The sequence below is a fragment of the Epinephelus fuscoguttatus genome, linkage group LG3, assembly GCF_011397635.1.
Source record: "Epinephelus fuscoguttatus linkage group LG3, E.fuscoguttatus.final_Chr_v1".
Taxonomy (NCBI): Eukaryota; Metazoa; Chordata; class Actinopteri; order Perciformes; family Serranidae; genus Epinephelus; species Epinephelus fuscoguttatus.
In genome coordinates this window covers 30,098,293-30,122,542 of record NC_064754.1, presented here as the reverse complement: position 1 = coordinate 30,122,542, position 24,250 = coordinate 30,098,293, and the positions used below count along the sequence as shown (strand labels likewise).

Genomic DNA, 24,250 nt, shown 5'->3' with positions numbered 1-24,250 from the left:
CAAGTTGGCAGAGGTGGAAGTGGTATTAAGATCTTTTGTGTGAGTAACAGTAGCAATACCACAGTGTAAAAATACTCAGTTACAAGTAAAAGTCCTGCAGTGAAAATGCTACTTAAGTAAAAGTATGTAAGTGTAATTGGGAAACATGCAGTTGTAGAAAAATCCTCACACTTAAGGAGCTGGATTTTTTTTTTTTTTTGCATGAAAAATAACTGAAACAATCAAAACAGTTCTGTCAGTCAATTGGCTAATGATTTCAGCTGTGCTTATGGGCCTATATATTCTTAGGTAGTTTAATTCATATTCATATTTTATAAACTCTTCATATGTTATGTGTGCAAAAATCTTTATTTGCAAAGTAACTTGCAAGGAAAGTTGTCAGCTAAATGCAGTAGAGTTAAAAAGTACAATTTTTCCATCTAAAATGTAGTGGAGTAGAGGTATGAAATAGCATGAAAGACAAGACTTAAAGGGCCAGTGTGTAAAATGGGTTGAAAACAGTGAGATCAGTGGCCAAATTCTAGATTGCAGGGCTCACTCACTCACCCCTCCCGTCGGGTAAATGACGGTGGCCTCGTAGGGACAAAAAGCCTTGCGTAGACACGAGTTTTTCAGGAGTAGGTCTATCTAGCGACTAGGTGAATGTTTATTTAGAAATCTAAACCATGTTACGATATTGTAATGAATCCCTCACGAGCAGGAGACCAGAGGAGCGTTCGGGAAAAAGGCCAGTTTATTTGAGCACTCCAAAAACTCCGGTAACACACCACTCCGTCCCAAACTCTGACTCTTCTAGGTAACAGACACACTTCATAACTTTACACACATACTCGTTTACTATACTGAGTGGGGACCCCCCTCCCCTCTCTGCTCAATCTCCAGCCCGCACACTGACTGACAGCGTAGCCGGTAAACAGAGCTCAGCTGTTTATTTAGCCTAGCAATATCTCCGGACTATAGTAGCTGCAATGGACGACTTTGAACGCGATTTTGAAGAGTTTCTTATAGTGGACACAGACCCAGAGCCATACCTGTTTGAGCCGGAGCATACAGATGAGGAACTCCATGTGTTTGATGCTGAGCGGGCGAGAAGAGAGGCTGAATGCACAGAATGGGATTCGGTGCTACCATTGTTGGGGAGATATATCATCAGGAGGAAAAGCGCCGCAGAGAGTGCATCACAAGGAGTGAAGTTACGTCTTCTTTTCCTCGCAGATGATGGTTCGGGTTCATTCTCTCCTGTTGCGTGGTAAGTGTGGTCCATTCGCAAACTTTATAACTAAAAAAACTTTTCACTACTCTCTATCAACGAACTACTAACACTCTCTGCTGTTTCCTCCTCCTTCTTCCTTCCTTCCGCTGTCTTCGTTGGTTCATTTATACACGCGAAACGCGTTCTCTGGCTGGCTGGATTGTCCACTTGGTCTGCCGTACATACATGGCGGCACAAGATGGCGATCTCTCTAAAGCAAGGCCCTTGCTATATATATATATATATATAAAAGCATAATTATAAGGCTACGAAAACCAAACGAATTTTATTTTATAGCGATCATACACTTGTATAAACATATTAATGGGTAGAATATTCAGATTCAGATTGACAATAAACCATGCCAAATATTACACACTGGCCCTTTAAAGGTTCAGTGCATGGGTTAGTGACATCCTCTGGCAGGAATAGTATGTAGGCTAATATTCATAACTATGTTTTCATAAGCGTTGTGCAAACGTCCCTGCTTTGCCGTGTCCGGGAGGAGCCGAACGTCACCGGAAGGACCCGAGTAGTCCCGAGGGAACACGAAGACAACAGAACAGCCCCAAAGGCAGCTGAGCTGGTGAAACACCTGTGGAGTGCCTCACACTTGCTCTGCAATTGTGACAGCATTCAGCGGAGTACCGTCATAACTACCCCCGCCGTCACCGTATGTCCGTTGTGCATGAGTGCACAGTAAGTTTACAGTAGGTGTTTATTGTTATGCTGTTTTCTGATGTATGTGTTATGATCAGTACTCTAACACACGGAGTTGTTTACGGTAGATATATTGCCACAGACTGGTTAATATGTCCGTCTTTGTTTATATATGTGTCCTAAACATATGATACTGTTTTGATTAAGTGTTTACTACCGCGGATGGACTCTGCATCTGGCGATATTCACGTTTCTTGCAGTTGTTGTGTGTTACATTATAACAATGTGGTCTGAGGTGCCCCCGTGTGGCCAGTTTTCTTTGTGTAGTGTCCCATGTCTGTTCAGTTGACAGTGATATGACTTTATTTCTGTACCATACTAATATAATTATTGTTTATCTATTTGTATGCTTCAGGAAACCACAACGTACATACCCTGTACACTGTTCCAAGCTGTGTGAAATCATTAAAGAAGGGTTGAAGAAACCTCTGGAGTAGCCGCAGTTTTTCTCACAGAAGACTAAGGCCAGACTGTGTACGCCAGCATTCAAAATATAATTCACAAGTGGTCCTTCGAGCCGGATGTACGCAAGCTGCGCTATGGCTACAAGTAGAGGATATTAAGATGGACAGCCGCCACGGAGTCCCCGTCCCAGCAGGGTGCGACGCATTCCCGGACATCTGGAGGACTACGAGCTCAGCTATCCGTTCCAACCCCTTCATCCCACCATAACAAGGACAGTGTCGCCGACAACATCTCCATACGTAGCACCACCCAACATGGGAGGACTCCTTTCCTATCCAGGGCCCACATATCAGCCCTATGAGAGCCCTGACGATAGACTTCAGCGCCTAGAGGCACGCTGGCAGACTATGGGACACCTAATGAGAGAGTTGGAGGCTGAAATGGATAACGTAAGACTAACTCCTCACCACCAGGGTGGCTATACTCACCCCACATATCGCTCACATCAATATGCTGCAGATATGTCTCAGTACGGTAGTCTTCCCCATCTAGAGAGAATCCACATGTGTCCCCGTCCCACTCGGATGGCACAGGATCCACCTGCATCACACATTCCAGCTTCGACAGTGCCCCTCTCTCAAGATCAGGACACAGCTGCTGCCTCATCAATGCACGCTGCACCCTCCGCTATACTGACAGAGGCTGTGGATCAAGCTTCTTCTGCACAGCTGGCGGATGATCCCATTTCACAGATGAGACGTGTGGATTCTGTAGCCTCTGTTTCATCAGCAGCTACTGACCATGTAACCCCTGTAGCATTGGCCCCGCCCGCACAACCTGTGCCTCCAGTCAATGTGATACGACCAACTCCCACTACCTCACCGGTGCCACCTGCAGTCTCTGCAGTTCCTGTGCGGTCGATCCAGACTGCATCTGCCCCATCACGACCAGCATACAGTGCATCCAGGTATTGGCAGCCTCCTCCTCAACCATATCCCTATCCTACTGTACAACATCCCGCTCCTCCTGTCCAACACTACTATCCTCAGCAGCCCTTTGCACCTGTGCGGCCACCAGATAACACCAATGCACCAGGTGTTTTAGAAATGGTTATTGCTTCATCATTAGGCTTTCCCAAGCCCAAACTGACTGTTTTTAGCTCAGGGAGGGAAGGTGACTTCCTGCTGCTTAAGAAGGGCCTGGACAGTATTCTTGGGCCCCACAGACATTTAAGCGAAGATTATAAGTACCAAGTCCTCCTCGACCACCTCAGATTCCCTGCTGCACTTCAAATAGCCAAGCGGTTCATCAATAGTGCAACGCCATATACTACTGCCATGCAATCCCTCATGCACAGATATGGTCAGCCCAGACAGCTTGTGCAGGGAGAACTCAATGCTATCCTGAACGCTCCACCAGTGAAGGCCGGAGACTATCAAGGTATTGAGGATTTTGCAGCATCAGTTGGAATACTAGTGGGCATGTTAAGCACAACACAAGGCCCCTCATCTCCAGAGCTGCTGTGTGGTTCTCACGTTGACACACTGCTCACTAAGCTGCCTGCTAACTACAGAGATTCCTTCGCTGAATACTGCTTCACTAGGGGAATTATTCAGAGTGGCAGTGACAGGACATATACTCTTCCAGACCTGGCAGAGTGGCTTGAGAGGAAAGTCCAGATACTGCAGGTATCCCGTCGAATAAGTGCATGTCCACCAGAACCCACACATGCTGACAGCCAGGAGCGCAAATCAGCAAAGCAGCCAAAGGTGAAGTCTGCAACTATTCTCCTAGGTAACCACCAGGGGGCTCTGCAACCTAATCCAGCTCCTGCATCAAGCACCCCTCTACAGTCTAAGAAGCGTGACAGGTTTAAGCCCTATTGCCCCTACTGTAACAACCAAGAACACTACCTCAATGCCTGTGGTGAGTTTGCTAAACTCACAAGCACTGCTAAGGCTGACTGGATAAAGGAGAAGAAAAGATGCTGGAGGTGTGGGAGAGGACACACACCTGACAACTGCACTTTAAAGAAACCCTGTTCAACTTGTGGGGAACAACACCTATCTGTGCTCCATGATGTGCCACAAACAGAGACTGTCCTGACTGTGAGCACATCCCCCAGCATGATTTACATGGACCAAATTAGCCATTCAGGTCAAGTGATGCTGAAGGTTGTCCCAGTACGCCTGCACAATGGGAAGAAAACACTCAGTACTTACGCTGTTCTGGATGACGGATCTGAAAGAACAATCATATTACCTGCTGCTGTGCATCACCTCGGTCTCAAGGGAAAGGAAGAAATCTTGTCCCTGAGGACAATTAGACAGGACAAGGTGCAGTTAAAGGGAGCTACAGTCTCACTCAAAGTGTCACCCCTGATGAAGAAAGGGATGAAACATGACATTCAACATGCCTTCACAGCAGCAGAGCTGAATCTGGTTGAACAATCATGTGCAGCTGAAACCCTGAAACGAAGCTACCAACACTTGAGAGACATTCCATTGCACTCCTACAGTAGAGCCAAGCCTATGTTACTCATCGGTTCTGACAACCCTCACCTGATAACACCAGTATTCCCAGTCCGGTCTGGCCCGATCGGTGGACCTGTAGCCGTGTGCACGGCTCTGGGATGGGCTGTGCAGGGACCTGCCACCTTCCTGCAGCATCCATCAGGTGAGAACAGCTGTCTTCATTCTTCATTCCTCTCTCCTTCTGAAGAGCTACGTCAAAATGTTGAAAGACTTTGGAAGCTAGACACATTGCCATTCGGAAACAGTAAGGAGGTGACCTGCTCTTGTGAGGATAAAGCAGCTATGGAACAACTTGAGCAGAAGACCATCAGAGTCACAGTTGATGGTGTGTCCCGCTATGCCACTCCATTGTTGCGTAAACCAAAGGCACCCACTCTCCATGCTCCACCCATGGCCGTGATGGCTCTCCTCAGAGCAACAGAGCGCCGCCTTGCTACCAACCCTGAACAATCCGCTGTGTACAACGAGGAGATACACAAATTGGAGAAAGCTGGATATGCTGTCAAGATCAACGCTGATGAGGTGAGCAAGTCAAAGGAGTCATGGTTCCTCCCTCACCATCTTGTTTATCATAATGGTAAAGCGAGAGTTGTCTTCAACTGCTCATTCAACTATCAACAAGCCTGCCTTAATAACAACCTGCTTCCTGGTCCTACCTTGAGTGCACCACTGCTTGGCGTGCTACTGAGGTTCAGGGAACACGCCGTAGCCATCAGTGGAGATATCCGCGGCATGTTTCATCAGGTGCGTGTCCTCCCTGAAGACCAGCCACTCCTCCGCTTCCTGTGGCGTGATGGTGAGAGAGAGCGCAGCCCAGATGTTTATGAGTGGCGTGTTTTGCCATTTGGGACTTCCTGCAGCCCATGCTGTGCAACCTATGCTATGCAGCATCATGTGCAAGAATACAGTGAGGGCAATGAAGACGTGGTTCAATCTGTGCTGCAAGCATTTTATGTAGACAATTGTCTCCAGTCTCTGCAGTCTCAGGATCAAGCCAGACAGCTCATTGACAAGATGAGAGCTCTCCTTGCCAGTGGAGGCTTTGATATGAGACAGTGGTCCAGCAACATGCCCGAGGTTATCGCTCATCTACCTCCCGAAGCCAGGTCAGCAGGATGTGAGTTATGGCTGACTGCAAATAAGACCGACCCACAGGAGTCAACACTCGGCCTCCTGTGGCGCTGCAGACCTGACACTCTTGGATACAAACTCAGAACCATCCCAGTGACTGAACCGACCCTGAGATATGTATATCGAGTTTTAGCCAGTCAATACGACCCTCTTGGCTACGTCATACCGTATACCAGACGTGCCAAGGTCCTGGTCCAAGCCCTGTGGAGGAAAGAGAGAGGATGGGATGAGCCTATTGAGGACAGTCTCCTCCCTGTATGGCAAGCGTGGGAGAGCGAGCTCCCACAGCTTCAACACATCACAATGCCACGTTGTTACACCACTAACGTTCCTACCGACACTCCTGTTGAACTACACATCTTCTGTGACGCCTCAGAGAAAGCCTACGGTGCTGTAGCATACATGAGGGTTGAAGACAGTGAAGGAAAGGTACAGGTGGCATTTGTTATGGCAAGATCTCATGTAGCACCAAAGAAACAGCTTTCAATACCTCGCCTGGAACTGTGTGCAGCCCTGTCAGGTGCACAAATAGCCAAGGTCCTGCACACAGAGCTGACTCTGCTGGTAAAGAAAACAACACTGTGGACAGATGCCACGACTGTTCTGCACTGGATCCAGTCCGAATCTCAGCAGTACAAGGTATTTGTGGGGACACGGATAGCAGAGATTCAAGAGCTAGTTGGAGCAGATACCTGGAGATATGTTCCCTCAGAAGAGAATCCCGCCAATGATATCACCCGGGGGAAATCTCTGGCAGATCTAATGAAGCCCAACCGCTGGTCATGTGGTCCGACTTTCCTCCACCAGCCTCCAGCCGAGTGGCCAACTAATCTTGCTGTAAGTTCCACACCTACACCAGCCGAAGAAACCCGTGATACCATCTGTTGTGGAAACATCACAGTAAGCAGCCTTCCAGTCCCAGATGTAACTCAGATCAAATCATGGTCAGAACTGATAGATGCCACATTCCAGTCCCTACACGGGGCGGCTGCTCCTCCCATGACTGCAGCCGACAGAGTCAAGACAGAAGTTGTCATCTTGAAGAGAGCACAACAGAAGAGTTTCCCGGCGGAGTTTACTGCACTGCAAGCAGGTAAACCCCTCCGCTCTAATAGCAGCTTGCTGTCTCTATCCCCTGTTTACGACAAAGATGTGGAGCTGATAAGGGTCGGAGGTCGCCTTCGAAAGGCAGAGAACCTAGAAGAGGACACTATCCATCCTATCATCCTGGCACCAAACCACCATGTCACGAAGTTGCTCATACAGGACTATGACAACCGGTTGCTTCATGCAGGTCCTGACCGTGTATTTGCAGAAATAAGGAGGACATACTGGATCATTCGTGGACGTCAAGCTGTCAAGAAACATCAGCATAGCTGCGCAGAGTGCTGTAAATGGCGCAGCAAGCCTGTCATTCCTCAGATGGCCGACTTGCCAGCTGCACGGTTGCGCATCAACCAACCACCGTACTGGTCTACTGGGGTAGATTGTTTTGGCCCATACACCATTAAAATAGGCCGCAGACGTGAGAAAAGGTGGGGTATTGTCTTTAAGTGCCTCACCACGTGGTGTGTGCATCTGGACCTTTTGTGCAGCATGGACACTGACTCCTTCTTGCTCGCCTTACGACGCTTCGTGGCAAGAAGAGGGAAGCCGTTTGAGATTCTCTGTGACCGAGGCACTAATTTCCGGGGAGGAGACAGAGAGCTGCAAGAGGCCTTCGCCGCACTTGAGCCAGCACTAAAGGACCAGCTTGCTGAGCAGAGCATCGACTTCAGATTTAACCCACCACTTGCACCTCATTTCGGCGGTGTTTGGGAGAGAGAGATCAAATCTGTTAAAGCTTCCCTGCAAGTGGCCCTGAAAGACCAAGTGCTCCCAGAGGAAGTCCTCATGACGGTCCTGATAGAAGTTGAGGGGATTCTCAACTCAAAGCCCCTTGGCTATGCTACATCAGACATCGCAGATCCCGACTCCATAACACCAAATCTCCTACTCATGGGGCGGCGGGATGCATCACTTCCACAAGCTGTGTATCACAACAGTGACCTGCTTGGACGTCGCCGCTGGAGACACAGCCAGGTGCTGGCAGATCACTTTTGGCTCCAGTTCACCAAGAACTATCTCCCCAACCTTCAACATCGTCGGAAGTGGCATAGTTCTACTGTGGACCTCGCTCCAGGTCAGGTGGTCATAATCATTGACCCACAGCTGCCAAGAGCATTGTGGCCAGTTGGACGAGTCACCAAAGTGATCCCCAGCGATGACGGCCGGATACGTACAGCTGAGGTAAACATTAAAGGGTCTACATACACACGGCCAGTGGCTAAACTCATCCCCCTGCCAGAAATGCCAGAGGACTGAGACTGATCTTACAGCACAGCAGGGACCTCTGTGGTATTGCAAATTTACCAGGTGAATTTGGGGGCGGCTGTGCAAACGTCCCTGCTTTGCCGTGTCCGGGAGGAGCCTATTTGTTTCCCAGTGTCTTTTTTTTTTTTTCATTTAGCCTTTCGATTGTCTCTGTCTCTGCCTCACCCCCATTGGATTTGTTTGCCTTCACTGATTCTGTGTACCCAACCTACCTTTTGACGAGTAAAGACTATGTTATTTTACCTGAACAGAGTTGTGCATTTGAGTCCACTCTCACCTGGTTCACCAGTTGAGTAGTAGCATAAGGAAATGTCCAAGTAAAGTACAAATATCTCAAAACTGTCCTTGAGTACAGTACTTGAGTAAATGTATTTAATACGTTCCACCACTGCAGTTTTGTTCGGATCTGATACCAAGCAGGAGCAACAAGAAAAACAAGGAAAAGGGAAAATGACAGCTCAAATATTAGATAGAAACTAATAAGAACAGGAGATCACCTTTCAGAATAAGTAGTTGACAAAGAAGAAAGAAAGAAATCCCTTAGGATAAATATAAAGAGGGAACTTTTTTATCAGTAAGCATACAAACATGTACATAAATATGCGTACCATATATATGCACATTTGTACTATCTGAACCAAGCAAAGGCATCCCAGGTTAAAGAACTATGATCATACAGAAATTAATATTATGAGCATAAGCAGTATAAACACGTTTTTAGTACAAATATTGATATTCTGAATAAACAGTGTAAATACTTTGGACTGTGTTGCACCTCCTGCCGCAAAGTTCTCTTACAGTGGAAAAAGGCACGCTGTATTTTAAGCAAAAATAAGTAACAAAGTGAAATATTTTATATTAAATTTATTTATTTATTTATAATTTATTATTATTTAGCAAAAGAAGTTTTTTTGTTGTTTTTGTTGTTATTTTTTGTTGTTTTTTTGTTACTCAGCCACAGAAACAATACTTCATTTGTTATTTCACTGATCATCAAGTTTATGTTGGACAGATAAGCAAAACAACAGGAAAATAGGCACGAGGGTGCAGAATAATGTATTTGATGTGAAGTGATGTCATATTTTGTGTTCTTTGAGATTGATAGCAATATTACCTATTTTTTTTTAGCTTCTTGTTAAATTCCATATTAACATATGGAAATGGTGTCTGACCCCAAACCCTACTTCGTTGGTTTATTGTTGAACTCAAGCAGTAGGACTTTCAGTGTTTTAAAGGAAGCACCTTTACTTTGAACTCTGAAATGACTTCATATGAATGGACATGAATGGACTCATGTTCCCTCTGGCTTGTTGTTTTTTTGGTATGCAAATTGTTGTTATACCTCTTTGTATGAATAAAGTTTGTTAGGGAAAAAAAATGCACTTAATAAATATGGAACTGCGTCACCAGTGCTCCTCCAACAGTCGTTGGTTACATCATCCCTCTGACACCTGGGAACCTGAAGTGCAGAAAGTCCCTCATGCTGCATTCAAGAGACACGTGGGAACTTAACGTATGAAAAGTCCCTCATGCTGCATTCAAGAGACAAAGTGGAAGCAATTGGTCTTCAGGTCCAGATTGAATTTTTAACCAGTTTTGCCTTGCATTAAGATTTCTGAAGATTATAAACTTCTTGATGATTTCCTCATGATTTGCTGAACATTCCCTGGAGAGCAAAGTGTCATTTGGTTCTAAATAAAGGGGAAATCATTTTGCTAAGTTAAGTTTAAAAGCAGCAGTTGATTGTTTAAGGCCAATAGATATTGATCTTTATGTTTCATTTTGTGGTTCAGATATGTTGAATTGAAATGATTGCAGGTAAATTTCAGATTAAAACACATGAATATCAGACTTACTTAATGAACTGGAATGAACTCCAATTAAAAACGGTCTCTATTTTATAAAAAAAAAAAAAACCTTTTCCAGGAAACTTTGTAGGAACAAGAGCATCTTCTCTGTCCAGTAACAAACACTATTGATCATGTATTGATTATAGAGTTGACAGTCATGTTTTCTGGCTGTTTGTTCAGCTCTTTGTTGAGTTCCATGTGGCTGGATATCTTCCTCTGCTTGTTATTAGAAATCATGTGGCGCTATCATTCGCAAAATACAATACTTGGTGCTTCTCAGAGTTAAGGAAGGATTCTTAAATGGCTGAATTTCAAGAATTCTCCCTCAGAAGGACTGTTCCAATATCAAGGATGGATCAAGGACCAATGACCGAGTCCTTCCTTCAGAGAATTTTCAAGGATGCATGACAGTATCCTCAGCGTAAATAAAGTACGCACAATTCGTTGTGCACAATTTGCTGTAATTGAAAGCAAGGCCTCTTTCTTGGGCACTTGCTAGCCTGTGTGTTCACCAAATGCAAGCAAGGTCTTCTCAAGCCTCTGCAGGACCCCACTTGGAAGGACCCATCCTATTAAGAAAGCATCCTTAACTTCGAGTAGCACTGACTGATAACAGCAACTGTCAACAACATCTTATTGTGAAAGTATGCTCCTGTTACCGCCCTTCCTGCCTGTCCTGCTGTTATTCAGGGTGGAGCTCTGATTTCATTCCGGGAAACAGCTCACCTGAGACAAAGCTATTTCTCTCAGGGCGTACAGTCATAGTCATCCTCTTCAACACGTTGGATTCTTTGAAGAAACTGTAAGTTGGCTTTGTTTGATACTTCATATCATATTATTTGTATTTGGTCTCTTTAGGGTTTAATTCATGCTGTATAATGTTTGCGGTAGTTGTTCACTTCTTATTTCATAGGAGAAAGGTCAGAAAACAGAAGTCACACACAACACTACATTGATGTTTCCTCTGGAACCCTTCAAAACTGAAATGAAGTGAGCTGAGACACGATTTGTAGTGGAGTTATTAAGTTTTGTGTTGTGACAATATCTCCTTGATTGTGCACATAATCCACTTCTATTGTTGTTTAGTATAAGCTCTACAGAGTTTATTTTTACACCAGATTTAAATTCGGTGTTTTGACAGTAGCTGAGTCATAGTTTGCATTTCTGTTCACTGCTCCTTTCAGCATGAACAGTCACTCAGCACCCAGTCAACAATTTTCCACTCATCCCACCTCTCCTGCCTGCTTCGTCTGATTCCCTGTAAATGCCCCAGCCTTCTGTCTCTGACCATGAGACCCTGACCGTGTCCTTGGTACCTGTTTGCCTGTGGCTGCCTGCTGTTTTCACTTGATGAAGACAACTCTACAGTGTAAGTTTTCCAGTCATCTTACCGGTGGTTTCCTGTGGTCTAGAGATTTTCACCATGTTGCCACTAGCCATTGTGTGTGCTTCCTGTGAGTACTTACCTGCTGGCTTCTCAACCCTCCGCCTGGCCTCCACTTGCCATCTGCCTGCTCCCTGCTAGTTCGTCTGTTTGGACTGTGGATTAACTTGGTGCAGGGTTTTCTAGTATTTTTATGCATCTGATCAGGATGCCTCCACAACATGTTGGAGGGATTACATATCTCATCTGGCCAGGGAATGCATTGGGGTCCCCCAGGAGGAGGTTGAAAGCATAGCTGGGGAGAGGGGCGTCTGGGGTGCTTTGTTTGGCCTGCTGCCCCTGTGACCCGGTCCCGGATAAGCGGATGAAAATGGGTGGATGGATGGATGGATGGATGGATGGATGGATGGATGGATGGATGGATGGATGGATGGATTTCGTGCCCCCTGGACTATGTCCCCTGCCATTTCCTTCACTGTGCCACTGACTTTGTGGAGAGACTTTGCTGGAGTGTTGAATTGTATTACGTGTTGTAAACTTGCTGTGCTCTATACCTGCTGAGCTGTCCCAGTAAACACCATTACAAACTGTTACTGGTTATTGGTGTGCTGCAACTGGGTTCAAACACTACCTGCTATAATATGAAAGAGAAAATAATAGTAGCTCTTATTTTGACAATAGAAATGATACAAAGGGTGATTTGAGTTGATGTGCAGATGAATGATTTGTGTTTCCTCTTCAGATGAAAGTGTGTGTGAGTTGAGCAACATGAATCAGTGTGAGGACAGAAAGGAAGGAGCCCCTCCCTCCAAAATCACTCTCTGTGGGGAACATGACAGCCAGACTAAAGTTCAGAGGTGAGATGAGGATCTCTAACTGTTGATGACTTTTCTCCATGTCAGAGCTCAGCACTCAAACCTTTGTGTGTTGTGTTAAAGCCCAAAGCAGCAGCTCACACCAGACTCTCCTGAACCTGGACCCAGCTCTGTGTCCTTGAGGAGTGGCTGGTCTATCAATGATGATATTAATATGAGGTGAGATGTTGTTAACAATGGTAATATCAGTGATTCATTATTTTATTGTTGTTTATCCATTTTCTTTAGAGCTCTGAGTTTATTTTCAGCATTGTTCTAATTTTAACTTTCTGTGTTTTAGCCCAGGTTCAGACAAATTTAAGTGTGAAGATCTTTTATTATTTTGTTTACTGAACTTTTTTGTGTTAATCTTGTCTTGGCAACTGCTGCTCATAAGGACTGTAAAGTGAATTTCTTTCTCTGGTGGACTCCCTTCTGTCTAACAGGATCCTTCAGAGATCAGACTCTCCAGGATATCCACCCAGCTGTGTGTCCTTCAAGAGTGACTGGTCCATGGAGCCCCCTATATTTTTCAATGGACAGTGTTTCCCAATGGCAGAGTAAGTCAGCATCAGTTATTTTATAATGTCAGCAACATAACAAAACATTTGAAGAAACAAACTCCTTCTGAAGAGCTGTAACATCTTATAAAAGTGGAAACTCCACTCTTGAACTTCATCAACACCAAAGTAGAAAAGTGTTGTCCATCATGTGACAAGACAGAAGAGTTTCTGCTTATACATGGTGTCCACAGATTAAGGCCCGGATCCCCAATATTGACCTTCTAATTCTTATATATTTTCAGCATTGTTCTAATTTTAACTTTCTGTGTTTTAGCCCAGGTTCAGACAAATTTAAGTGTGAAGATCTTTTATTATTTTGTTTACTGAACTTTTTTGTGTTAATCTTGTCTTGGCAACTGCTGCTCATAAGGACTGTAAAGTGAATTTTCCTCTCCGGTGGACTCCTTTCTGTCTAACAGGATCCTTCAGAGATCAGACTATCCTGGATATCCACCCAGCTGTGTGTCCTTCAAGAGTGACTGGTCCATGGAGCCACCAATATTTTTCAAAGGACAGCGTTTCCCAATGGCAGAGTAAGTCAACATCAGTTACTTTATAATGTCAGCAACATGACAAAACATTTGAAGATACAAACTCCTTCTGAAGAACTGTAGCACCTTATTAAAGTGGAAACTCCACTGTTAAACTTCATTAACACCAAAGTAGAAAAACGTCATCCAACATGCGACAAGACCGAAAAGTTTCTGTTTATACATGGTGTCCTCAGATTAAGGCCCGGGTCCCCAATGTGGACCTCCTGATTCTTATATTAGATCCTTGGCTCCACATAGAGGAGAGAAAGAAGTTAGATTACGTCAGCCCGAGAGTCTTCACAATCTCCCTGTTAACCCAAAAAGACATTGATGAGCAGGGAGAACAGAAATCATTCAATGAAGAGCTTCAAACGCTATTTCCGGTGGATATCCTATAGTTTCTCCAATAGCTTTTGTGTTTGAATTTTGAAAAGTGAATTTCCATCTCTGGTGGACTTCCCCTCTCTCTAACAGGATCCTTCAGAGATCAGACTATCCTGGATATCCACCCAGCTGTGTGTCCTTCAAGAGTGGCTGGTCCATGGAGCCGCCCATATTTTTCAAAGGACAACATTTCCCAATGGCAGAGTAAGTCAGCATTGGTTATTTTATAATGTCAGCAACACATTTGAAGATACAAACTCCTTCTGAAGAGCTGTAACATCTTATAAAAGTGGAAACTCCACTGTTGAACTTCATTAACACTAAAGTAGAAAGTGACGTCCAACATACGACAGGATCCAGGCACAGGTCCCCAATATGGACCTCCTGTTTCTTACATTAGATCCTTGGCTCCACATGGAGGAGAGAAAGAAGTGGGATTACCTTGGTCCTGGAGTCCTTACATTGTTGCTGTTCTCCCCAAAAAGAATGAAGAGCTTCAGAATTTTTCTTCTGGTTGATATCCTCTAGTTTATCCAGCAGCTTTTGTGTTTGAAGTTTAAAAAATGAATATCTATCTCTGGTGGACTTCCTCTCTGTCTAACAGGACCCATCAGACATCAGACTCTCCTGGATATCCACCCAGCTGTGTGTCCTTTAAGAGTGACTGGTCCATGGAGCCGCCCATATTTTTCAGAGGACAGTGTTCCCCACTTGCAGAGTGAGTCAACATTAGTTACTTTATTTGGTTTACTTATAAATCAGCTGTGTTGGTGTGGCATTACTGATGCTTTGAAACATGTCTCCAAACTTCCTAAAAGATGGAAAAGTTCCCTCTTCACTCAGAGAACCAAGGTTACGATGTAACTAGATCTTCTCTGTCGTATCAAGACGACCCATCCACACTGTTACATAGTCCAGGTCTGGACTGACTCTGTAAGACATCCTCTGAGGAGGCAGCGCAGCCCACAAGACTAATTCACAAACAGCCACATAACAAACAAACTGTAGCCTACAAATGTGAACTATTTACATACAAACCTGGTTATGGCCCAGTAAGAAGGAAGAAACAAACCTGAGAGATCTCAGGGCTGCTCAAATAAATCTACAACACCCTGAAACAGAGTGGCCATTTAGACCAGCCAACCAGTCGATATGTTACCCAAGGAAGATAATGAAATAATGGCACATGAAGCCTATGTCCCACATGTATTCCACTTTTCAAGGTGGCAAACGGGTCAAAGGTACTTGTTTAACTCCCCTAAGATCCACAATGGGACAGAACAGGAAAATAGTGCCTCATTCCACTTCAGTCCCTAAAAGTCATATGAAAAAACACCATGCAATTCCTTGGCTTTACTTCCTTGTGCAGCGTAGCAAGCACCCATAATCTTATCCTAGGGCAGGTCGCCTTGCCATAAATGGAAATGGAACTAGTAATTTAGAAGCATCCTGCTTCCTGCATTTTTGGGAGTCATCTGCAAGATGCAGATCACCTGTGTAGCTGCTGGCTAATCAAACAAGCTGAACACCAGGTCTTTGAAATCAGACAAGATGGGCTTCTGCACTGGTATTAGGTGCACCTCCACATTCTCCTCAAATTCAGTGAGGTGTGCAGTAAGATTCCCCACTCTGCAGGCACTGTCCCCGACCTTCACAGTGTTCAGTACCTTCAGCATCTTACGGTGAATCTCATTCACACCTGGTGCTTTAGTGGTAAGGATTTTTTTAACCACCTCAGAGACCTCTGCTCGGGATATCGAGGCTTCCCTAAATCTTCAAACTTTGCCTCCTTCACAAAGGATGTGTTGATCGAGTTCAGAAGTTCCCCATAGTGCTCTTTCCACCACTCCACATTATTGAGCCAAGCCCTGCTTTCATTTCCTGAGTTGGTTTGCCAAGACCTCCTTGAGGCCAACCAAAGTCATTCCCCATAGCCTCGCCAAACTCCTCCCACATTTGGATTTTTGCTTTGGCACCCCTCAAAGCAGTAGCCCCTCTGGCCCCACAGCACCTGTCTGCTGCTTCAGGAGACCCCTGGGCCAACCAAGCCCAAAAGGCCTCCTTCTCCAGGTGATGGGACAACCTTTAAACCCCCCTAACCCCAACCCCCAACCTTCCAACTTAACTCTTAGGAGCCACCTCCACTGGAATGCACAAGAAATTCTTCTGGAGGTCCTACTTCAGGCTTCAATACCTTCTGTACAGGGGCCTCAGAAAGGTGTTTCCAGTTTATCATCACTTATGTTTTGGTTTACAAGGTCTGTCCAGCAGCCTCCCCCGCCATCCGATCCAACTCACCACTAGGTGGTGATCATTTGACAGCTCTGGTCCTCTCTTCACCCAACTGTCCAAGACATATGCCTGCTGGTCTGATGATATGACCACAAAGTTGATTAGCTGATATTTGGCCTAGGGTGTTCTAGTAACAAGTACACATAGGAATCACCTTGTGGTCGAACATGGTGTTTGTTATGGCCAATCCGTGACTGGCCCAGAAGTCCAAAAACGTAACACCACTCATGTTCAGATCAGGCAGGCCGTTACTTCCAGTCAACCCCTCCAGGTTTCTCCACCGTTGCCCTGTAAAGCCTTCAAATCCCCCAGCAATATCCTGTCCAGGACACTGGCCACACAGAGATTCCATGAAATATATGATATGATATGATAATATCAGAGACTTCCTCTCAGAGATTGGCAGTTGCATGGAAGCAACCCTGTCATTCTTCGAGCTGAACTCCAACTCTGGGGTGCACAGTCACAGGCTTATACAAATACCTACACCTGCCTGGCTTCTCTCAACCTGGGGAACTCTGGAAAGGGGAGAGTCCAGCCCCTCTTCAGGAGTTTGGTTCCAGAACCAAATACACATTTGACATACAATTCAATGTGAAATAAGGAAACCTTTAGTTTTGGTTTGATGCAGTATTCTCCGGATTTATTTTTGGTTTTCCTGATGTTTTTCTCACCGTACCTGCTACGTTTATTATGAGTCACTACCAATTTGTGCTGGACAGGTAACATTACACTTATATTGACCTGGTGATGTCAAGGGCCACATGCCACAGTGACCAATGGTGAGGGAAGAATGGCCAGAGTTGAACATAAAACTGTGTCTTGCTGTCTGCAGTTTTATAGAGATCAATTAGAGCTGGAGGGACTATACTGGACAAGATAAAAAACCAACACAGTAAACTGAAAGCTGAACAGAAACGCAGACTGGACTATTGATTCACAGTACGACCAACACTTCAGTGTCATGGGAAACTATTTGATTTAATGTTGTAATCTTCACTTTAACACTAAGTACCTTTACCATGTGTTTGTCTTTGTGTGTACAAACATAATGTAAGCTGATTCTTTACGATTCCTCCACAGATTGGACCAGGAGAGCTTAGAGGTTCCCAGTGGTCAGTCTGGCCAGCAGCATCAAGCATACCTGTTCTCCATATTTAGGGTCTGTACATCTATTTTGTTTCCACTCGTCTCCATGCTGCATTTCTCAGTCAGTGTGTTCAACATGGATTTGATGTTTGGTACCATGATTTTATTTTGACTGTATAAATCATGTAATTTTCTGTTCCAGGTGCTGGAAGAGAACATCATCACTTTTGTAAAGAACGAGCTGAAAAAGTTCCAGAAGGCTCTGACTTCAGATTACCTGGATTGCTTAGAGAGTCAGAGGGATGATGAGGAGATGTTGGGTGATGAGGATAAAAAGCAGAGGAGGAGCAGCAGAGAGGCATTTCTGGAAATCACACTGCACTTCCTAAGGAGAATGAAGCAGGATGAGCTGGCTAACTGTCTGGAGAGAAGTAAGAGGATTTCTCTTAAGATTTAGCATCATGGATAAATAGGACATTTACCGATGTCTCAAGAGATGGACAGAAATATGTATATATATGCATTCTTTGAGGAAATGAAATGTTGAAATATTTTCTTTGACCTATTGTTTTTTGTGTTCATTCAGACAGTCCTCCTGGAGTTTGTCAGCGTAAACTCAAGTCTAACCTACAGAAGAAGTTTCAGTGTGTGTTTGAGGGGATTGCTAAAGCAGGAAACCCAACCCTTCTCAATCAGATCTACACAGAACTCTACATCACAGAGGGAGGGACCGCAGAGGTCAATGATGAACATGAGGTCGGACAGATTGAAACAGCATCCAGGAAACCAGACAGACCAGAAACAACAATCAGACAAGAAGACATCTTTAAAGCCGGACATGGAAGAGATGAACCAATCAGAACAGTGATGACAAAGGGAGTGGCTGGCATTGGGAAAACAGTCTTAACACAGAAGTTTACTCTGGACTGGGCTGAAGACAAAGCCAACCAGGACATACAGTTCACATTTCCATTCACTTTCAGAGAGCTGAATGTACTGAAAGAGAAAAAGTACAGCTTGGTAGAACTTGTTCATCACTTTTTCGCTGAAATCAAAGAAGCAGGAATCTGCAAGTTTGACGAGTTCCAGGTTGTGTTCATCTTTGACGGTCTGGATGAGTGTCGACTTCCTCTGGACTTCCACAACAATGAGTTCCTGACAGATGTTACAGAGTCCACCTCAGTGGATGTGCTGCTGACAAACCTCATCAGGGGGAAACTGCTTCCCTCTGCTCGCCTCTGGATAACTACACGACCTGCAGCAGCCAATCAGATTCCTTCTGAGTGTGTTGACATGGTGACAGAGATCAGAGGGTTTACTGACCCACAGAAAGTGGAATACTTCAAGAAGAGATTCAGAGATGAGGAGCAGGCCAGCAGAATCATCTCCCATATCAAGACATCACGAAGCCTCCACATCATGTGCCACATCCCAGTCTTTTGCTGGATCACTGCTACAGTTCTGGAGGATGTGTTGAAAACCAGAGAGAGAGAAGAGCTGCCCAAGACCCTGACTGAGATGTACATCCACTTCCTGGTGGTTCAGTCTAAAGTGAAGAACATCAAGTATGATGGAGGAGCTGGGACAGATCCACACTGGAGTCCAGAGAGCAGGAAGATGATTGAGTCTCTGGGAAAACTGGCTTTTGAGCAGCTGCAGAAAGGCAACCTGATCTTCTATGAATCAGACCTGACAGAGTGTGGCATCAATATCACAGCAGCCTCGGTGTACTCCGGAGTGTTCACACAGATCTTTAAAGAGGAGAGAGGACTTTACCAGGACAAGGTGTTCTGCTTCATCCACCTCAGTGTTCAGGAGTTTCTGGCCGCTCTTCATGTCCACCTGACATTCATCAAATCAGGAGTAAATTTGCTGTCAAAAAAACATTCAACTTCCCGCAAATCTGTAACAAGGAAACACAAACCTGAACTAAAACATCTCCACCAAAGTGCTGTGGACAATGCCTTACAGAGTCCAAATGGACACCTGGACTTGTTCCTCCGCTTCCTCCTGGGTCTTTCACTACAGACCAATCAGAAACACCTACAAGGTCTGCTGAGACAGATAGGAAGTAATTCACAGACCAACCAGGAAACAATCCAGTACATCAAGAAGAAGATTGAAAAGACTCTCTCTGCAGAGAAAAGCATCAATCTGTTCCACTGTCTGAATGAACTGAACAATCATTCCCTAGTGGAGGAGATCCAGCAGTCCCTGAGTTCAGGAAGTCTCCACACAGATTTTCTCTCTCCTGGCCAGTGGTCAGCTCTGGTCTTCATCTTACTGTCATCAGAAGAAGATCTGGACGTGTTTGACCTCAAGAAATACTCAGCTTCAGAGGAGGCTCTTCTTAGGCTGCTGCCAGTGGTCAAAGCCTCCAACAACGCTCTGTAAGTGAGATTTATCTATCAATAAATACTGCTGCTGTCTTTCAACAAATGAAAAAAGTAACTTATGACTTTCTTTACTGTTTTCCCTCAGACTGAATGGCTGTAACCTCACAGGGAGAAGCTGTGAAGCTCTGTCCTCAGTTCTCAGCTCCCAGTCCTCTAGTCTGAGAGAGCTGGACCTGAGTAACAATGACCTCAGTGATTCAGGAGTGAAGCTGCTATCTGTTGGACTAGGGAGTCCACACTGTAAACTGGAAACCCTAAGGTCAGGATTCATTTACCCATTCAACTGATAACCATTGAAAATCTAAATTTTTATTGGTGGATAAACAGCTAAGGTGCACGATTGCTTCTGAAAATGTGATTTGTCAAAGGACCTGTTACTAAAGTTTGTTAGTTGTTTCTAGACTCAGAGAATTATGCCTGGTTCACACTACACCACACTTCTGTCCATTGCAACAGTCACTGTGTCAGATTAACCAATCGTGGAGTCATAAAATCGTGCCGTGACTTGGCTGAAAGACATGACAGACTATGCGATGGTCCACACCAATCGTTGTCCTTCACGAAGTGTGTGATGTCATCAGGTTAAGCTTGTAATATTTTTATCATTAGCGTATATAAAGTGAATAGAAGTAGTCTGAGCACAGAACCTTGTTGAACCCTGTGGGAAACTTCAGCATGCATGGAGGATTCCTTATTAACAGAACAAACTGAGATCAATCTGATAGATACGACTTATACCAAGTTAGTGTAGGACCTTTAAAGTCACTCAAATGTTACAGTCTCTGTTATAGTATAATAGTCTGTTTATGACCAAATACCCTCAGAACTATTGTATTGATATTTAGGGCTGCCCCCGAGTAAGAATTTTCCTAGTTGACCAGTGGTCATCATTTATGGCCATTAGTCAACTAGTCGCCCACATGTTTACAATATTAATTTAATTATTAAATTTATATATTTTGGGTGTGGCAACACAATGGTTTGAATCCAAGGTGTGAGAAAGAATAGTATCAGTAACATTGTTAACACTGTGCTACATTACAGAGAAATACAAACCATACTGATGAACCTTCATTAATATAGGCCTATATTTTATCTACAAGTGCACGTCACTCACTGAGCGAGTCGCCTGTTAATGGCACTGTCGGCAAAGCAGTAATGATTGTGCTAAGTGGCTAATGGGCATGTAGCTACTTCCATGTTTCAGATGATACGTCATGTTTGTAGTCGACCAATGAAGATGAGTTTACATATCACCTTGGGTTCGTCCTTCACCTTCTCAAAATGATCCCACACTTTGGATTTCCTGCCCGACATGTTATGAACTAGCCTGTGTGATAACCGCGGGTACCAGCCCTGTAAATTAGGGGCCATACACATGGCGTCTTTAACTGCCTGGAAAACACGATGTCCAGTGCTGGGTGCTACTCTTGTGCCTTTCTTGTGCCAGCTTTCAAGAGCACAGCAGCAGGTTGTATCCGAGGTTGATAAGCAACCTTACTAAGCATTGTACAGCCTATTTACCTACAATCCTGAGTGCAGAGCTGATCTTCTTCCAGGTGCTGTTTATAAGCGTGTAGGCCTATCGTCTCTGAAACAGATGTAAAGCTCTGGGTAGCCCTGCACTAAAATGATCAACTTTTCCACATTTATCACAGACTGATATTTACGGAAGAAGGGAAAAATGTCTGTCAGCTGTGATTGGTTTGTAACATGACTCCTGTCTGACTGCTGAGCGTGTGTCTTCCTGTGTCTGTCCTTTTAAATTAATTTCCCACATGGCCTAATAAGGCGTAGCTCCCAGTGGAGTTTCACAGTTTGTTTTTTCTTTTGTTTCTGTTTTGTTTTGTCTGTTTCTGTGACTAAGTGACCAATTAAATTTTGCCGAGTAATGACCTTTCTGGTCAATTAACGTTTGGTCGCCTATTAAGGGGCAGCCCTAATTGATATTTAACGAACTAGGAACAAGCAGTATTCTCGCTAAACATAAATGTTAAAGTTGAAAATGCCAATGACATGGTTACAGTTAACTCTGATTAAGACATTGTAATTATTATTTATCTATTTGTATTTGAGTGACACAGCAGCACCCTCAGATGATCTGCTGTGTGTTGTTTTGTGTGTTTGCAGTCTGTCAGTCTGTCTGATCTCAGAGAAAGGCTGTGTTTCTCTGGCCTCAGCCCTGAGCTCCAACCCCTCCCATCTGAGAGAGCTGGACCTGAGATACAATCATCCAGGAGACTCAGGAGTGAAGCTACTGTCTGCTCGACTGAAGGATCCACACTGCAGACTGGACACTCTCAGGTATGAACACTGGTTGAACATAAACATGACATATTTGTGTAGGAGGTCTCCAAGGAGAACATCTCCAGGAACAAACATGGTAATTGCCTGTTGGAAATAACTGATGTAGTTTTTGGCAGATCTCTGCATGTTAAAGGAACTGTCAGTCATTTTGATATAAATTTCCCTTTTTATCCCCATATCTGGGATCGAATCAGTTTCATCTTTACAGAGATAGGTCTAGGAAATGTTTAGCCTAGCTTTGCACAAAGACTGGAAGCAAGGGAAAACTGCTAGCTGAGCCTAATTTCTTTTTTTTAAAGATATTTTTGGGGCTTTTTTGGCCTTTAATTGATAGGACAGACAAGCGTGAAAGGGGGAGAGAGAGAGGGAGTGACATGCAGCAAAGGGCCATAGGCTGGAGTTGAACCCGGGCTGCTGCGGCAACAGCCTTGTACATGGGGCGCCTGCTCTACCACTAAGTCACTGACACCCCCACCGAGCCTAATTTTTGTTACATTAAGTTAAAACTTAAACTTGAACTAGACAACTTCAGGACAGGGCAGGACTTTTAAGACACTTCCCCTGTATTTCTCAAACTCCTGGACTGTTTCCTTGTCAGTGTATAATAATATGTGTATAAGAGAGACAACATGTCCATGTTTGCATGTTGAAAGAGGATGTGCTACTCTGACCCCCTTCCTCCTTTCAGGGTGGAGCCTGGTGGAGCCCGATGGTTAAAACCAGGTCTGGGGAAGTGTAAGTGTGTTTTTAATTTGATTAAGGAAAACTGTGACATCATTCCTTCAGATATCTGATTTCATCGTCAAAGTGTCAATAAATGAAGAGATGATGGATTAATAGCAGCAGCTGTGTTGTGTCTTGTTGTCTCCATCAGATTCCTGTGAACTCGCATTCAACACAAACACAGTACACAGCAACCTCAAACTGTCTGACAACAACAGGAAGGTGCTATATGTGGACGAGGATCAGTCATATCCTGATCATCCAGACAGATTTGACTTCTGGCCTCAGCTTCTGTGTAGCACTGGTCTGACTGGTCGTTGTTACTGGGAGGTCGAGTGCAGACCACCGCTTTCCATAGCAGTGAGTTACAAAGGAATCAAAAGGAAAGGATTTACAGGCACTAACTTTGGAGAGAATGATCAGTCCTGGAGTCTGTTCTGCAGTGCTGATGGTAGTTACTCTGTCAGTCACAATCACAGAACAACAGACCTCCCTTACTTCTCCACCTCATTCTTTTCCTCCTCCACCTCTGGCTCCAATAGAATAGCAGTGTATCTGGACCATCCTGCTGGCACTCTGTCCTTTTACAGAGTCTTCTCTGAAACAATGTTCCCCCTCTACACCTTCAACACCACATTCACTGAACCTCTTTATCCCGGGTTTAGGCTGTGGTCTTGGACACCTTGTTCCTCAGTGTCTCTGTGTTCTCTGTAGGTCCGAGAGTCTCCTGCTGTTAGAGAAACCCTCTGCTGATCTGTTGAGTCTAGATGGGATCACAGTTACTTTAATTAAGAATGACTGAAAGGATTCCTCATTGTAAACTTCTTCCACTACCAGTCCTTTAGAGACTGAAGCCATGATCATTTAAATGTAGAAATGCTGTTGATTTGTACCTTCTGTCATTTTTTTCATTTTGAATTCTGTTTCTTGTCACAATAAAAGCATTGTGTTACATTACGTGTGTTTGTTGTGTTTCTCAGATCAATATTACTGAGACGGGACAGCTGAAAGATACAGTATAAGGCTAAAGTTGGTGTGCTGTTGTCCATAAGTTTATTGCTCTGAACCCTCTGGTTGTCATTTTTACAGTGTTTATCCTGGTGAAATTGATTAACCTAAACTGTGGTAGTCAATTTTTTTTTTTACAGTGCATTACCTGGTAATGGTGGCTGGTGCCTATCTTAGCTGACATTGGGCGAGAGGAAGGGTACACCCTGGACAGGTCACCAGACTATCACAGGGCTGACACATCGAGACAGACAACCATTCACACTTACATTCACACCTACGGACAATTTAGAGTCACCATTCAACCTGCATGTCTTTGGACTGTGGGAGGAAGCTGGAGTACCCGCAGAAAACCCACGCTGACACAGGAAGAACATGTATACTCCACAAAGAAGGGCTCCCCCACCCTGGGGTTCAAACTGGCAACCCTCTTGCTGTGAGGTGACAATGTT

At 44.5% G+C, this 24,250-nt stretch overlaps 2 protein-coding genes across 9 annotated transcripts; both read left to right on the top strand.

Moving 5' to 3' along the window:
• The first annotated feature begins 1,870 nt into the window (after positions 1–1,870).
• On the top strand, positions 1,871–11,566 carry LOC125883692 (uncharacterized). The gene is made up of 4 exons (XM_049568167.1): positions 1,871–1,951; positions 2,328–8,331; positions 8,458–8,475; positions 11,450–11,566. Exons 2-4 carry the CDS (start codon positions 2,692–2,694, stop codon positions 11,564–11,566), a joined length of 5,775 nt encoding a protein of 1,924 aa, XP_049424124.1. The 5' UTR covers positions 1,871–1,951; positions 2,328–2,691.
• LOC125886259 (protein NLRC3-like) lies at positions 10,981–23,742 on the top strand. 8 transcript variants are annotated; one of them, XM_049572319.1, is made up of 16 exons: positions 10,992–11,067; positions 11,179–11,255; positions 11,450–11,634; positions 12,392–12,506; positions 12,588–12,683; positions 12,950–13,063; positions 13,486–13,599; positions 14,074–14,187; positions 14,588–14,701; positions 17,359–17,437; positions 17,567–17,795; positions 17,951–19,754; positions 19,846–20,019; positions 21,891–22,064; positions 22,756–22,802; positions 22,942–23,742. In XM_049572319.1, exons 3-16 carry the CDS (start codon positions 11,616–11,618, stop codon positions 23,502–23,504), a joined length of 3,756 nt encoding a protein of 1,251 aa, XP_049428276.1. In that variant the 5' UTR covers positions 10,992–11,067; positions 11,179–11,255; positions 11,450–11,615; the 3' UTR covers positions 23,505–23,742. The 8 variants fall into 8 exon arrangements, with proteins under 8 accessions (XP_049428277.1, XP_049428273.1, XP_049428276.1 ...); XM_049572317.1 differs by having other exon boundaries at positions 11,027–11,067; positions 11,157–11,255; XM_049572320.1 differs by lacking the exon at positions 11,179–11,255 and having other exon boundaries at positions 10,981–11,067; positions 11,539–11,634.
• The last annotated feature ends 508 nt before the right edge of the window (positions 23,743–24,250 follow it).

Excerpts from the sequence above, each read along its gene's own strand:
- LOC125883692 (XM_049568167.1), top strand. The coding sequence starts at position 2,692 with ATGGGAGGACTCCTTTCCTATCCAGGGCCCACATATCAGCCCTATGAG.
- LOC125886259 (XM_049572320.1), top strand. Across the intron at positions 13,064-13,485 it reads CAGTGTTTCCCAATGGCAGA|GATCCTTCAGAGATCAGACT; the intron begins GTAAGTCAGCAT and ends TCTGTCTAACAG. Across the intron at positions 22,065-22,755 it reads TGCAGACTGGACACTCTCAG|GGTGGAGCCTGGTGGAGCCC; the intron begins GTATGAACACTG and ends TCCTCCTTTCAG.